A 15,866-nucleotide genomic window follows, 5' to 3' on the forward strand; every position below is an offset into this window, starting at 1 on the left:
AAACAGCTGAAGCGGCCACATTGGTAGGGCAGTCAGTAAATCCATCTAACTTGGCAGTTATCTGACTTTTTAGTGTGAAATGACTTTGAAGGCAAAGTGAAGACATTTGCAACAAGAAAAATGTAAAATGCAAGTGGTGGTGAGTCAGTGCTAATGTGTCTGAAAGGCTTGCTTCAAATAACATTGAGGGCAAATGTAAAGACATGGATGCATTAAGTTTGGCTGTACAGATGAATGTGCATGCAGTTACACACCTCTCGTGCCATTGAAGAAAAGAGTCTGCCGACGGGGATTCTGGATGACTACAATTGATCCATCATAGTTTTGAAGGCGGCAGGAGATCTGGGCCGTGCCTCCCTCCAAGACTGTCACATTCTCTGCTTGCACCGCCTGACAGTGGGCTGAAGGAGAGAAAGATGGACATTAATATAGTGATACAAAGGTGGAACGACAGAGAGGACAAAAGAGGGAGAAAAGTGGAGAGGGAACTGATGCAGAGAAAAAAGAAAAGTTCTATCCACCCGTCTCTTGAGATAAAATCTTTCGAAATAAGGTACTTAAAACATCCTTCATTTACTTGCCATTCATCATGCAGACACATAAAGGAAGACATGGAGAGGGGGAGGAAAAGAGAGGAGGCGACAGAGTGATACAGATGAAGCGATCGAGAGCGAGAGAAAAGACACTGAAGAACTCAACAAGTAAAAGAGGGTCCTTATGAGCAATGTGTTCTTACGATTATAATAGGGATGATTATAATTACTGCCATTCATCTCTTTACATGGGCAAACACACACAAACAGCCATATTGCCTCGGGCTAGTCTAACAGAATGCATCAACACACACATTTGAATACATAATGCCTTATTAAATCTCTAAGTGGCTGTTGGTCTGGTGGAATTTAGACACACTCTAACACACACACATCTGAACAGACACATGAAGACAAACAGGGACCAACACAGTCCAACAAAGACACCCAAACTGGACTACAGCCCTGACACTACCTCTGAGTACACTATTAGCTTAAACTGCAGTCTTACTTTATGAGAGACAGGCCAAAGTGCAGAGCTGTGAGAGACCAGTGGCAGCCTTGAATACGCTTTACATATTCTTAATGCTATTTCTCACCCAGGTGGAAGCTAAACCCGTTGATCACACTCCATTATCCAAATGTAATGGCTCTTATTACATGTATTTAGAAACTGGGCTCTTGCACCAGCTTTGGCTCCTGTGAATGAATACCACAAACACACAGACACCTTTATGAACACGTGTGTACAGATGCGCTACACAGTATGCACAAATGAGGACACAGAAATGCGCATGCATGTGGAGTTGCACTCACACTCCCAGAAACTTTCTCAGATAAACTTTCAAACAAACATGCCTGGCCCTTAAACCCAATAGTTTCAGACAAGGGGGCCGAGAAACCAGGGAGCCCCTTTGATGTTGCTGACAGCCCAAGAGTCAATAATAAGGAGGTTGATTATGCTCTGATTGTTGCACCCTCCGTGTTTGTGGGTCAGGCTGTTGACATGACTCGGCTGAGTCACACCTCCCGCTGAGCACAATGGACACAGAGCGCCGTCGCTTGAATTCAAATGATTTGCAGAGCAATTAGTCATTTGGTTCCAGCCAGGAGTGGAATGTGATTGCCTTGGAGAGAGTACCAGCTTTCTGGGCTTCCCAAACTAGTATTTACCAATTTGCATTCCCATTTGCATTCCCTCTCTCCCTGGCAAAGTGTTGGCCGTGGGGAGGATTTAGAGAAAGAACGACATCAATATTGAAGCACAGTGATAAAGCAGGCAATGAGAGGAGCCGATAAAGACGACTGGACTATATATGTTTCACTGCTGACTCTAGCAGCGTCTCTCAGCTCTGTAAAACACCTTCAGAAGGCAGGAAATGTTGTGAGACAAACAGATGGTAGCTTCCATAGCAGGAGTTGCTGACTTGACTGCTTTGGGCCCAAATAAATGTCTATATCTGCAACGGAGTGCATCCTAAGGTCTTGTGCGTACATGGGCGTGCATGTGCACTCAAGTACAATAGGTGGGCATGTGCATTGGGAGCGCATATGCAAGGGTTGGCATATTGCAATTAAGCTACTTTGACATCATCTGATCCCTCTGACTTCATCCAAATCTAATTCTCCTCTTGATTTTAATCTCTTTTAATGAAATACTGAAAGCCTACATATTCATCACATCAGGGGAAACACAGAGACACAGTGGATATTGAATTGAAGACAGAAAGAAACCAAGAGGGAATAAAGACAAAGGAGACTCTAATACTCCATGGAACTGAGAAAAAAATCTTGACAATTACCACTAATTGTAGTCATTATTGCTCCCATTCTCTGCATCAATATTGTGATTCATATCGGGGGCCATCAGGGCCTGCCACCGCCATCCCAATTATTTTTCTAATGGCTGTTATTACTCATCACCATAGCAACTGGGATAGGCCGCCATTGTTTTAAACAGTGGTAATTTTAATAGTGCTACTGTGCATCCTGACAAAGTCACTGCAGTGTCTGTGTGTGATTAGTGACCCATCAGAACGAAGAGGCCTTCAAGTGGGAGAGCAACTCCAGACAAAGAAAGCGGTCAAAAGTTTGCTTCTGGGAGGAGGCCAGAAAAACTAATTAGTTGTCCATTTGTACGCCCACTTCTTCTGACAGCTGTCACCCCTTCAAAGGAAATTAGCTGCAGTGGCAACGGCAGCAAAGCACAAACAAAAGCGACAAAAATAAATAAAAATTAAAAATCATTAACGGCTGTTGTAAGCGGGATGAGTGGCATTTGCTGGTGATTGCTGGGAGATGTCACCTTAAAACACCTGCTGGCTGCTGGTGGATGATCAGTCTGGGTGAAGAGAAGCGAAAGATGAAGAGACGATGGGGGAATGAGGGCACTAACCAGGAAAACATAGCAGGGAGTTAGGAAGTGATGGTTTGGGTATAATAATGCAGCTGGTGGGGGCCGGACGAAATATACGAGAGATGGCGCATATTCCTCCACTTCTGCTCGTAACGCAGCTGGGTATAGCACTTTAGTTTGACTGTAGATTTTATAGGCTGCCATTCACATCAAGGCCATGAGCCTGTGCCTCTGATCACCAGCGTAGCACAATCCACAGAGGGAACGAGAAGGAGGGCAAGCGAATCAACCTCTGTGAAAGAGGTATTAATCTCACCCCCATTAAAATCTGTGCCTATAATAAAATACCCCACAAGCGTTGACTCATATTAAGAGAGAATGCAGAGAGAAACTGATATCATGGTAGTGCACTGACGGCTATGATCAACGGTTAAATAAAAGCAGTGGAGGAACAAAAACAATCACTTCTCTCTCCAGCCAAGCGGGGGCAGTATTTCATAGCAGTGAATTGGTGCTTCTTATCATTTGAAATGCTCCTACCCCTGCTGTCACAGCCGTGGAAAAAAGGAGCCTTTATTTACTACATCAATAGACATCTGAGAAGGGCCATCATTTCAAAATACATAAACAAATAAATAAATAATAGGAGCACAAATTCATAAGACAAGGCTGTTCGGGGGCCCGTTCTAATGGTCCCGCAATGGGGTTGAATTATAAGCCAAGGGAGGCAAAGGATAGAGGGACAGAGGGAGGGGATGAAAGGAGGTGTAGAGAGTTTAAAGAGAGGGATTTGGGAGGCAGCCAGGTGGACTGCTGGCTCACCCTTGGTCACGGTAAATTCTAGAAACTGCCTCACTGGTGCAGGGTTAGCGGGCTGAATTACCACCTTGCTGTGTCCCACTCTCTTGCTTTCACTCTCTCTTCATTTCTCTCTCACTCTCCATGTCTCTGAGAGTGGGGACAGGTAAAGATGGAACGAACAAAACAAGCCACATAAGAGATGAAGTGTCTCCATTTGCCCCAAACAAGCCCCCGTGTATCCTTGAAGCAGTGCAGCCACGGTCTCCCTATTCATTATCTGTCATTATCTTACAATTGGAAGTGAGCCAGGAGCTTGTGTTTTCTTTGCATGCTGGCCACGAAATCGATGCAGGAGACTACAATGCATAACCCCTTATGCTGTTACCGCCTTAATTATAACAATAACAGCAGCTCATAGTTTCCACTCATATGGGGTCGTCCGCTGGCAACTTCTCCATCTCTTCCCATCTGGATGTACATTTTTTCCGTTATCCCCCGAGTCTGCGAGGCGAGCCGATTTCCACAGCATGTATGCAAATGAAGTTTGCAGTGTTTACGTGTGCGAGCCTGTGTGTGTGCGTGTGTACAAACACTTGCTCTAGGTTAATCACAGAGTTTTGCGGTGTACTGAATCTATGAAATAGCTGACTTTGAGGTTCTTCTCCTCCATACCTCCCTCTGCAGACCCACAATCCCCCCCACCCATTCCCTCTCCCCTCCTTCTCTTCCCAGTCTAAAATTATCACTCTATCTTTCTCAGGGAGCCAGAACTCTGCCAATCAAATCCGGTGCCAAGAAAAAAAAAATTCTCCCTCTATAAATAATACATAATCCTTTACAAATCTTGCTGTCATCTCTCTCATTACCTTCGTTCTGTCGCTTTCTCCCGTCCTCCTTTTCCGTGCTCTCCTACACTCAGCCTTTCTTCACATTTTTTGAGTGTACCCCCTCCTTCATTTTGACTTAGTCCACAGCTCATAATTCTTTGCTCCCGCTGCATCGTCTCTAATCTCAGTCTCACATCTCCCTCTTTCTCTTTTTATTTAAACCCGCAGTCTCTCCATCCGTCTCCTCCCCACCTTCTGCCTGATCTAATCCTTGATTCCTCCTCCCTTCATCGTCCCTTCTCTTTTCTTCCTGTCTTCTTCCTCCTTCTCATCTCCCTTATCTTTTATTGCATCGTTCATCATGCATCTTTCTCATTAGTGGTGTCCTAAAGGTCCCCTTTCCTCTCTTTCTCTCCTGGGCCTCAGGAGAATTGTTGCAACTCTTTCTATCTCTCTCCCCTGTTAGCTGCTGTCTCTTCACCCCATCCCTCCTTCTTTTTCTTTCTTCTTGTAGTTTTTCCTGCCCTTGCAATAGTTTCCTTCCGAACTGCAATATGCTTTCATTCCCTTTGCAATCTCCCTCATTCTTTCCCCTTTTGCGACTCAGTGGGAATCTTTTCCTGCCTCTCTGCTGGTTCTATCTCCACACTCTCCTTCGCTAAATGTGATTTGTTCTGCAGCTCAAGTCTGCAGCATAATCATGCTGTTTTTATAGTGTGCTGCGAGAGCGGAAGAGAGGAAGCAAGTGAAAGACAGAAAAAAATGAGAGAAGTGAATGGACAAGAGGACAAAACAAATGAGCTGAGCAAAAGACTACATTTCTAGGTCCCCTCTCCCTCTTTCATCTTCTTCTCTGCTTTTGCTTCTTTTAATTGCCTGTCATAAAGCTTAGCCTGTTGCCTAACTTTCTATTCCTCCTTCCCTCTCTTTCTCTCTGTCTTTCTTAATCTCTCTTTCTCTCCACCAGAAACTTTAGACGTTTTCTCACCGAGCTCTCTCTCCATCACACACTGGTGGGCTGTTGGCACTGTACTGCTAATCAGCAAATTCAGCACAAAACCGTCTCTTTTCACTCTTGACCTCTCAAAAGAAACTTTCACTTTAATTTATTTACATATTTCCCATCCTATTTTTAACATTCCGATTTTGCTCCCAAGGCAACGCTGCCTCCATCCTGTGCATTGAAATCTGTGGTCCTCTTTATCTCATCACCTATACCCTTTATTTCTTGCACCTCCTCCACTCCTTTCCCTGCATCGTTTTGACCTTCGAATCGTTATGTCTCTCCAGCCCTTCGGCGTATTTCAATCACCCCGTCCGTCTCTTGCCCCATACCCTCTTCTTCCCTCTCGTGCTGCACTGCATCTGCCTGAGCACTCTCCTCTCCTCTCGTCTACCCGTCCCATTACTCTTTCTACTCTCTTATTCACCTCTTCTTACCCTTCACAAACTACCATCTCTCTCTCTCTCTTCTTTCCCCACTCTTTCCTCCCATTTTCTGACAGCCAAAAGCTGGTTAGCTCTATCTACTGTGCAGCGTTTTATGGCCCGGGTCTGTCACAGCCCCAACAGCCCTGCGACAATGGCCACCACACATACCCCAACAGCGGCTTAAAGGAAATTTACAGGGCTATTACACGACAGCAACCGCACTGGAGAGTCACCACAGCCAAAAGCACTGGTCTTAACACCCTTTCAAAATCCACCACATGGCTGCCTTCCCTTTGTGTGTACATGTTGTGCACATGATATGTGTGACACCGATGGATGTGTATGTGGGAGAAATGGTGCTAAACCTGTGCAAGCTAGAACGTGTACCAATCTGTTTGTGTGCATATACACATGAGCATTAAGAACTGCTGTACTGGCATGAGTTACATAACCAAGCTGACTGCCAAGACACAAACTCATTCTTCCACTGTATCACTCACTCCCCTGTTGTCACCCCCACCTACATCCTCTTTAACATCTCACAAACCTTCCACTGATTTAATAGGCAAAAACAACAACAACAAAAAAAGAAACCACTGGATTCAGATTTTGGCAAAGAGGAGAAGTTACTGTGCACAGCTGTGTTATGTTTACCAATGAAAGAACATCATCCTGTATTAAATGCATAATAATAATGACAGGAGGTATTAATAGCACCGAGCAACTCTGCCACTGATCTCACTGCACTTCATATACCGCTTTTTCTTACCATCTCTGCCTTGTGTTCAATCAATTTTATGACTCTTGGTTTCAGATCCCGACCTCATGCGGCTCCTTTTGAGGCCTTGTCTCTTGTTTTATCTTTGTACCCATCCCCTCCATCTCTGTCTTTCTTCCACACACACACAGACTGCACTGTTCTCCATCTCCGTCTCACTATTTCTTTTTTTCTGCTCCCTCCCGCCATCACATACAGTATAAGTTTCTATCTGCCCAAATCCTCCTTTCCTTGTGTCAGTGTGTCTCTCAGAAAAGACACTGGTCTCTTGCACTTCACATGTTTCCCCCATTCCTTTTCTATTTAAAAAAAACCTCTTCGTTTGGTTCGCTATATCTCTCCCACTCTAGGGTCCAACTTTAATTTATTAGGTTCTTCAGAGAAAAGCTGAGAAAAAGGCTTTAGCCACTCTTATATCTTTTTTTCCCCTCTGTTTTCATTTGCTACCATTTCCATTTAGTCCTTTGGTTCGTCCGTCCCCTCTCTTTCTCTGTCTGGTCTCTCGTTCCCCAGTCCTTTCACCTCCTGGGCATACACTCCTGTCATCATATTCTCTCTGTACTTAATCTTAATTACCAATTCTAACTTAATTACCAGCATTTTGAACAATTCATCTGAAGCCCTCGTTTCATGATTCCATCCTGAGCTATCCCCCATTGGTCACATGTTGGGCACTGCACTGGATCTAATTTTGTATCACTTTACACCAATTACCACCGTATTCGCAATTCTGTTATCGTTTTACTAACAAAAACATTACACTGCAACATTTAGAGGTATATCTACAGGGAGATTCATTTAAATGAACAAAGAGCACCCACTTATACTAAATCGCCACATCCTGGCTATAATAAGAAATGACTGTGTACATGTGAACATTATGTGCTTGCTTCCCTGAGTTATTTGCTCTGTAATGACACCTGAGTATCCCTCTCGAATCAATACTGCACATCTCATTTAATCTGAATGTGTGTGTATGCACATCTGATTGAGTGCACGCATGCATGACTTACGAGTGAAGCAGAGCAGGACCAGGACCAGGACCAGGCTGCGCAAGGCCAGGGAGAAAGGGGCAGGGAGGAGGCGGCAGAGGACAGAGCTTCGGACAGGCCTCATTGTGTATTGAGAAGTTGTGTGTGTGTATGTTGTGAACGTGTATGTGGCTGTGCACGTTTGATCAATGGCTCCTCTGTGACCCTGGCTGCACTTGCTATAGACAAACTAGCCCCCCCCCCCCACACACACATGCACTCTGATTTGTTCTCAACGGCAATGCTGCAGACGTGTGCACGCACTAACTGCTCGGCTTTACATTAGCGCAATCAGACAGAAGTTGTTGTTTGAGGAAAACACATAAAGAAAGTGGTCTTATGCTCCACACTGCATCACAACGCATGTAAAGAAACTGCTGTAGCTGCAAAGTCACATAGGATTGACTTGTTGCCAGGGCTTGCATGCAACACACAGACCAGAGCCCAGAGTGACAACAGAGCTAGTGATTTAGGCACTATATCACAATGCAGACAGAGATGAGCTCAGAGTAACAAATTTCCTCTGTTGACTAGCACCTTGTATCGTTTAGAAAGAACTTTCGGTGCATATTGCCTTAAATCCATACAAATGGGAAAGCTTCGCTGCTACAAAGCCATCCAAGGGCTCGGTCCCATCTAAACAAAACGACACAACACAACGAACACAGATAGGCAAGCTATTTTTTCTCCACAGTACTCTGAGCCTCCTGAGACCAAAGGCTAAGATTCTCAGATCAATAAACCAGAAAAAACCAATACCAAAAGGTGTCCAAGCAGACCTGCAACACTGTAGTCTTTACCGGGAATTGTATTCAGTAGTGGCAGCTTCGCAAACTAACTGAATGAGGTCAGATCTAAGCGAGTTGTGAGCAAAACCAGCCCTAACAATCAGCTACACAGTTAACCACAACAATGCATGCTTGTTGTCTCCTGTAGGTCAAACTACACTGCTCCAAAGAACAGAAAGCATCAATACTGCAATATTTGAGTCAGATGCTGCCTGAGAAACTATGTTCCAAAGCAAATCTAGTTTATCTGTACTAGCGTTGACTGTATGGGAACTTTTAAAATAGAGCTATCTACAATGCTGTGCCCTCAAGGACAGAGAAATCTAGTGCAACAATCTTCATTTTCAAACATATTGTATTTTAATGAGTCAAAATAAGGTTTTCAGCTCGTGTCACCCAACAAATCTGCAGGCACAGGCACAAGTCAGCTATTACCACACTGTCCAGGGCTTTGAAGAGATGGAGACACTATCTTACTATCTAACTCATCTGGAGATAGCTAAGGTTAAATAAAATTCATTGAGTTCGAGTAGTGCTCTGTAAAGAGCAAATGAAAGTCCTTGCCCTTTGTAGAATAACCAACTTGCACAGGGTTGAGCAAACTGCAGTCAGACACTTCAGTTACAGATATTCCGTATTTGGTCCGCTATTTTACCCCAGAGCCTTGCACATTATCATGACGAGGTATCTACCATTATTCGCTTGAATGCTAGAATGCTGTCAATACGCCATCGTGTACACACTGTAGCGTAAATGGACAGTGATTTTACATGGTAATTTTAGACACCTCAGAATAATCACAGGCTATCAGACAGTATAATCGTGCAGCATCGACCTGCCTAACTCTTCCTATCCAACATGCTCCACTGGGTGCAGTCCAGATACACGCTCACTCATACACTAATCTGAAAGCCTGCTGTGTTTAAAGTCCGGACAGAATTTTGCTGATTGAGGACACGATTCGTTGCTGGTCTGCTGGAGTGTGTAGATCAGGTGTGTTTGGTGAGTGCCTAATGTGTGTTTTTAGAGTGTATAGACAAAGCGTGACGAACTGCACCACACACCTCACTGAGCACTATTTGATGGAATAAAGTGCGGGTGTCATCCTCCGATTACTACACGCTGCCCACACTCTCTCACTCACTGTGCCGCTGCAAATACAATGAGATCTAACGGCGACGGCCCTGACACTTCTGGCAAAGCTGAAAGCGGATCATCGCCAATCTTTCCTACAGTGCTGACTTCATCGGTCAACTGGCTGATGCTGAGAAAATTACTCTGTGTTGGTGTGCACCAGCAGCTCGGGCCTGGCAGGTCTGAGGCCGGCGGAAGATAGACGGAAACAAAGTTCAAATTGATCTCCTTAAATTGTGTTTAGTTTATCCATTTCAGCTCCCTTCCTCTGTCCTCCTTCTTCAGTTGTCCAGTCCGTCGCAGTTAGGTTCCGCAAGCTTGTCCTCGTTTTGCTACTCTTCCTTCCCGTTGATCTATGAAAACTGTTATAATCCCAATGTGCTATCGCTGTTGATCACATCCATCTGTCTGTCTGTTTTCTGTCTTCCACTTGTTTATATAACCTTGGCCTCCCTCCCCTTGCTTAGATTGTGTGTGTGTCAGTGGGGGATCAGTGTCTGCATATTTTGCATACTATTTTGTGACGGTTAGAGATGCATCTGTGTGTGTGTGTGTGTGTGTGTGGATGGCAGCAGTGACAATGGTCGTCTTTCAGGTTGACAAACAGAGGCTGTGTGTGCGCGTGAATGTGCTTGACTGTCCAGTGTTGACTGAAGCAGAGTGTACATTTGCCTCTTTCACCATCTACTACCCACTAATTTATCCATGCAGCCACTGACAGAGACATCATAGTGCCTCTTTATGTTAAATGGGTGTTTTTATGGCTGCATGGATGCACACTGCTGTCTGCTGAGGAGAACTGTGTACACGTTTGTGTGTGTTTGTAATTCAAAGTGGATATGGATAAAGCAGAGATAAACATGACTATGACTGTGTTATGAGAAATGCTGATGTGAATGTGGCCCATTAAAAGGTATCTGCTCCACATCTATATACTGCGGAAACATCACTAACAGGTAGAACAACCAGTCGGTACATTTTGCATCAGCATGCTGTGCACAATGCAGTTTCTTTGTTCAAGCTCATTTCCACATGTAGTATCATAACTGCTACTGGCAATAAAACTGGCAATGCAAAGCCAATAGTGGAAACGAGCTACACCAGACACTGCGTCCATGACTTTCATTGTCCTGTAAACTGTAAAAGGCAACAGTTTCACTTTTATAAATACTTGTTCTTAATCAGCTGATCATAAAAATCATCAAATCTCCAACAGGATTTATTTACAAACATCTCTATGCATTCAAATTGAAACACAGCGCTCCCTATTATCAAGTCAAATAAAGTCAAATTTATTTATCAAGTGCTTTTAACAAAATAAGGTCATCACAAAGTGCTTTATAGAGCAACAAAGGACATAATTACCAACATAAAGAAGAACACACTGCAAATCATTGCACAACTGGTAAGTATGTGTGAATATGTGTGTCTGCAAAGTCCCTGTGTGGGCAACCCCCTGATGGGTATATTTGTTTTTGTCGCAGTATGTGCGGAAGGAAGGGAAGTAATGGCAAATTGTGTCCCCTATCCTCCTTCCCTTTTTTTTTCTCTTTCCCTCTCTCTCTCTCATCCAAATCAAATTTTTAATGGGCTTCATTGGTGCCACCGTGGAATAAGTGTTGCCAAAGCACTTAAGGGGCTTAAGTCAGCAGCGTGCTGAAAATATTAAGCACTCAAACAGCCTTACAAGGATCCCTGCCTGCTTAAGTATGCCGAGGAGGTCGTGCCAGCATTTAATACCAATGGTATTAAAGCACTCCGACAAGGGAAAGGAACAGAAATATATACAGTATGTACCACGACTGGGAATAGATGAAGAGATGCCGGCTGTGTGGAAGACTGCAAAAACGCTGTGAAGGCATGAAGTGGACAACAGCTGAGGAAAAATGAATGGTCAAAAGGATGGAGGGACAAAAAGAAGGAAAAAGATTAGTAGTGAGGTGAAGAAACGAGCACAATTAAAGACAAAGGAGAGGACAGGAAAAGGAAAAGAAGTGGTGAGACAGTTGGAGTGAGGCAGAGAGGAGGAAATAAAAAATACAAATAAACAAGTAATGTAGGGGAGGAGAGATGCGAGGGAATTGGGCCAAGGTGTGGGAGGTAAGGGTTGATGGGATAGCTTTGAACCAGCAGCAGAGGGCTAATGCAGAGATTCTATCGGGAGGCTTATCCAAGATTAAATTTCTCTTTGTCCTTAAGGCGCTTCTTGGGTAAGCGGAAGTGTCGAATTTATTTCTTATGTCTCCCTTGAGGTTGTTGCGGGCAAGTAGATTGGGCTACATGTGTGTGTGTGTGTGTGTGTGTTCATCTAAGCGTGTCGTGGTGGGGATTGCATAAGTGAGGTGGGGTGTACATGTATATGTGTCTGTGTAGGCGTGAATCTTCAGGGTTTATTAGCTGGCAAAGTGTGAAGGTGGGTATGTGTTCCTGAAAAGTGAAGATAAATCCAATGAGCGTGTCCCCATGGGTGTTTCACCATCAGCAAACATCCAAGTATTAGCAAGGTTACATTAATGTATAGGCATGTGAGTTCATGCATATGCAGATATAAAAAATAGATACCAATCCATATTCTGAAAGCAATTCAATTAGCACTCAAACTTCTCCTCCTTCCTATAAAAAAAAGATTTATGGGGCTGCCACAAATTCACAAGTCACAAGAAAGTATTATCTGTCTGTTGAGTAATCTCCTCTGGGATTCTCCTCAATGTTAACAAAACACATGCTTTAGATTCTGCTACACCAACAGATTTGACTCCTTATACACTGTTTTTACCTTTTGAAGGGAAATAGCGAAATTCCAACTTACAAACCATTTTCTTTCTGTTAAAAACAACTATTTTGATCAAGTACATTGATATGATATCATGTCACACTGGGATGCTAATTCAGCCTCTTCCTTGCCCCTTCTCCTCCCTTTCTGATTTCTTGTTTGTCTGGCTGACTTGGCATTAATAGCTAGCCTAGAGCCACGCGCTAGCTAATCCTACTGGGTTTGCTCTGAACTCTCTAATTAGAAAAGTCACAGCTCCTCGATCTATGGACACTATCACTGACTGCATTTTCTGGAGGCACAACTCAGGCTACTTCCTTCTCACCTCATGCTCCCAGGCAAAGGAATCAATACGGCCCAATCATTTGGGCAGGTTTGAATGACACCACCAGTCTTTCTTTACACAATTTAGGATTACAAAGTGTTGATTTTCTCTACTTTCACCATTTGTTGACTGTGGAGTCTGGCAAATAAATAAAAGTCAATATCGCTCACAGCATGACAGGCTAATAAGAATACAAAACAGACTTATGGATTTGAATCATTGGCTGTCTGAAATTACATGGTTTGGTTGGCAAGGTACTTGCAAGGAATGTGGTTTTTAATATACTGTTTTGTCTCACCTTTGTGTTCTGTGTATCTACAGTAAGCCCTGAGATTAAAGTCACTTTTGGCAGGGAACAGACTTGGCGCTGTCTTTTCACTGGTTTTCTAGGGTGGAAGGGAAGACATAGAGGTGGTAGGCACTGTAGACATCCTATTATTAGTCTCATCCCATTATACATTTACCACGCATCAACTGTACAACTGTGCAAATGTAGCTTTTTCTTTTCCAGCCTGGCAAAGACTTGAGAAAGCATTTTAGAACACATCACTCCTAAGTGACACAGTGCAAGAACAGAAGATGGAAAATACTGTTGATGGCTGGTGGCGAGTATTGATGAACAAGGCAGCTGAAGCTCACCGCTTTAATAGAATGCCTTCCTTTTATTTCCTTCACTGTGCTCGATTCTCTTCATCACATACAGTAGTTATGGAAAAAATACACAAAACCTTTCTGACATGCACAAGCTTTTATACTGACAAAAACCACAAAATATTACGTTTTGGGGTCATACAGAAATGTGACCCATATTTGCAATTTAGATCTTTGGAACACATTCTAAGGAAACTTCCTCTTCAGTGTAAGTGAGGACAAAAGCTAGACGAAGACTCTCAGGTCAGACATGCTAAAAAAAAATAGACTTTCTTACAACTGGTTCATGCTCCAAGCATGGGATCCATTTTTAAGAAAGAGAAAGCAAACCCTCGATCCTACCAACTAGGGAACCCAGATACCAGATGAACTTTTTGTCATACCTCAAAAATGTTTTTATTCTATCATCCCAGTTTTTCAAGACTTTGTCATTTTATTTCGAATTATTTCCCATCATTCATTGTGAAGGAGACAGAGACAGTTGCATCTGATACAGATTTGTGCTCTGTCGACAAATATACTGCTCTTCCTCAGGGAATACAATGCACAAAGTCATAAATACAACACATCATTTCACAACAAAATGTTTTCTGGTTACATTTTTATGCTCTGTTATGATGATAAGACATGGGTTATGCTAACCCCATAACATTATACGATGATAGTTTTTTTTTTTTGGGTAGTCTTGCGTACATCTAAACTAATTTTGCAAGTGATGTTAAAGTACATTGCTGTTACCAATTCAAGGAAACTGCCATTCATCCATCCACTATCCTATACACCGCTCAATCCTCACTAGGGTCATGGGGGGGTTGGAGCCTATCCCAGCTGACTTGGGGACATCCTGGACATGTCGCCAGTCTGTCACAAGGCTACATATACAGACAAACAGTCACACTTGCAGTCACACCTACGGGCCAATTTAGAATAATTATTTAACCTCAACATATTTTTGGACTGTGGCAGGAAGCCGGAGTGCCCGGAGAAAACCCACGCATGCACAAGGAGAACATGCAAACTCCATGCAGAAAGATCCAGGAAGGCTGTGATGTGAACCAGAGATCTTCTAGCTGCAAGGCGAAAGTGCTAACCACTACACCATTGTGCAGCCCTTCAAGTAAAACTTTTGAAACAACATTTCACTGAAAATAAACATTTTTGCAACAAATGTATCTACAACGTGTTTAAAGTCATCATATTTCTTTTTCCCCCTGCTTCTTGCTTTTGTTCTGTCCCTTGTTTTTTGCACAATATCTCTTCCTAACTGACTTAAGAATGAACTAAAGGATGATTACTATTTTCGTAGATGTCTGAAGCTGCCCAGAGACATGGCCCTGGAAACATGCCAGGAGATACACCGTGTGGAAGTTTTGCTGGAAACCCAACACTATGACATTTAAATACTAGTACCTGTATGAACAGACTGAAACAGCGGAAATCAGGTACACAGCAGCTGTACGATTACATATGAAAAGTGCATCAGGCACACACAAGACATTTAGGGACACATGGGGTGATAGCTCTTGCTAGTGCAAATAGTAATGTAACACTTGCAGACGGGAAAGACACAGCAGCAGTCTATGAAGCTGCAGGTTTCACATTTGCTCAGATAAAGAGAACTACAGGATGTAAGGTGATAGAGCATATAGACCAACGAGGCAGAGTTCTTTTTAAGGCAGACGTGACACTTAAATATGCTCTTGGCCCTTGCTGTTCTCATATGCATTAATAAAAAGATACACACTTTAAGTGTGAGATTTCAGCCATATTTTATGCATAACCATGCAAGCCCCTTCCACCCATTGGGATGCAACAGAATGCTAAGCTCACTTCATGCCTTATTCAGCTCAGATAAATGCAAACAGTGTTACCTGCCAAGTTGAAAAAAGTATTGTCTAAGGTTCCTAACAAGTGTTTCTGCGTGTGCTGTGAGCACACGCTACAAAAACTACCTGCTGGGAGTAACACTCATTATCCATGTGGTATCGTACCTCCCAGTGACACACTACGACTCTTTGCTCACTGTTCCTCTGCTGCGCTGCATGTGTCAGTCCTTTCTTCTTTGTGCTCTCGGTACCTGTGCTTGCATTTGTGTATTAGGTGTGTGGGCATTTTCCTTTGTTCCTGGATTGGTACATGTGTGACAGATCGTTGTCACTGTGGCCTGTATGCGTATGCACTAGCTCGCTATCTTCTTTGTACTTTCCAGCTATGTGCATGTGATGTGGTATTGATGTGTTTATCACCTGTCGAGGCCGGCAGCCTATAAGATGCTTCATTTTTGGGTGCTCTGTTGGGAGTGTTTTATATATTTCAATGTGCACAGTGCAGTGACAAGCAGGATCTGAACCAGATTAGCTGCATGCCGTGGTAAAGTGTAGGTGATAAAACCTGAGGGCAACTTTGGGCCACCTCGCTCGGGGGTTCGGTGCCAATTG

General features: G+C 43.4%; 1 protein-coding gene across 4 annotated transcripts in view; it reads right to left on the reverse strand.

Moving 5' to 3' along the window:
- The window catches only part of cadm4 (cell adhesion molecule 4), a 146,638-nt gene that overhangs the window by 31,228 nt on the left and 99,544 nt on the right, over positions 1-15,866 (reverse strand). For 2 of the 4 annotated variants that reach the window (XM_022193142.2, XM_051956659.1), the window contains exons 1-2: positions 7,740-8,510; positions 255-401 (exon numbers count right to left, since the gene is read on the reverse strand). In XM_022193142.2, coding sequence (XP_022048834.1) covers positions 255-401; positions 7,740-7,842 — 250 coding nt within the window. In that variant the 5' untranslated portion in view covers positions 7,843-8,510. Of the gene's footprint in view, positions 1-254; positions 402-7,739; positions 8,511-15,866 lie in introns of those variants that run through there. The other 2 variants (XM_051956658.1, XM_051956660.1) reach the window with 1 other exon arrangement.

Source organism: Acanthochromis polyacanthus, chromosome 12 (genome assembly GCF_021347895.1).
Source record: "Acanthochromis polyacanthus isolate Apoly-LR-REF ecotype Palm Island chromosome 12, KAUST_Apoly_ChrSc, whole genome shotgun sequence".
NCBI classification, from domain to species: domain Eukaryota; kingdom Metazoa; phylum Chordata; class Actinopteri; family Pomacentridae; genus Acanthochromis; species Acanthochromis polyacanthus.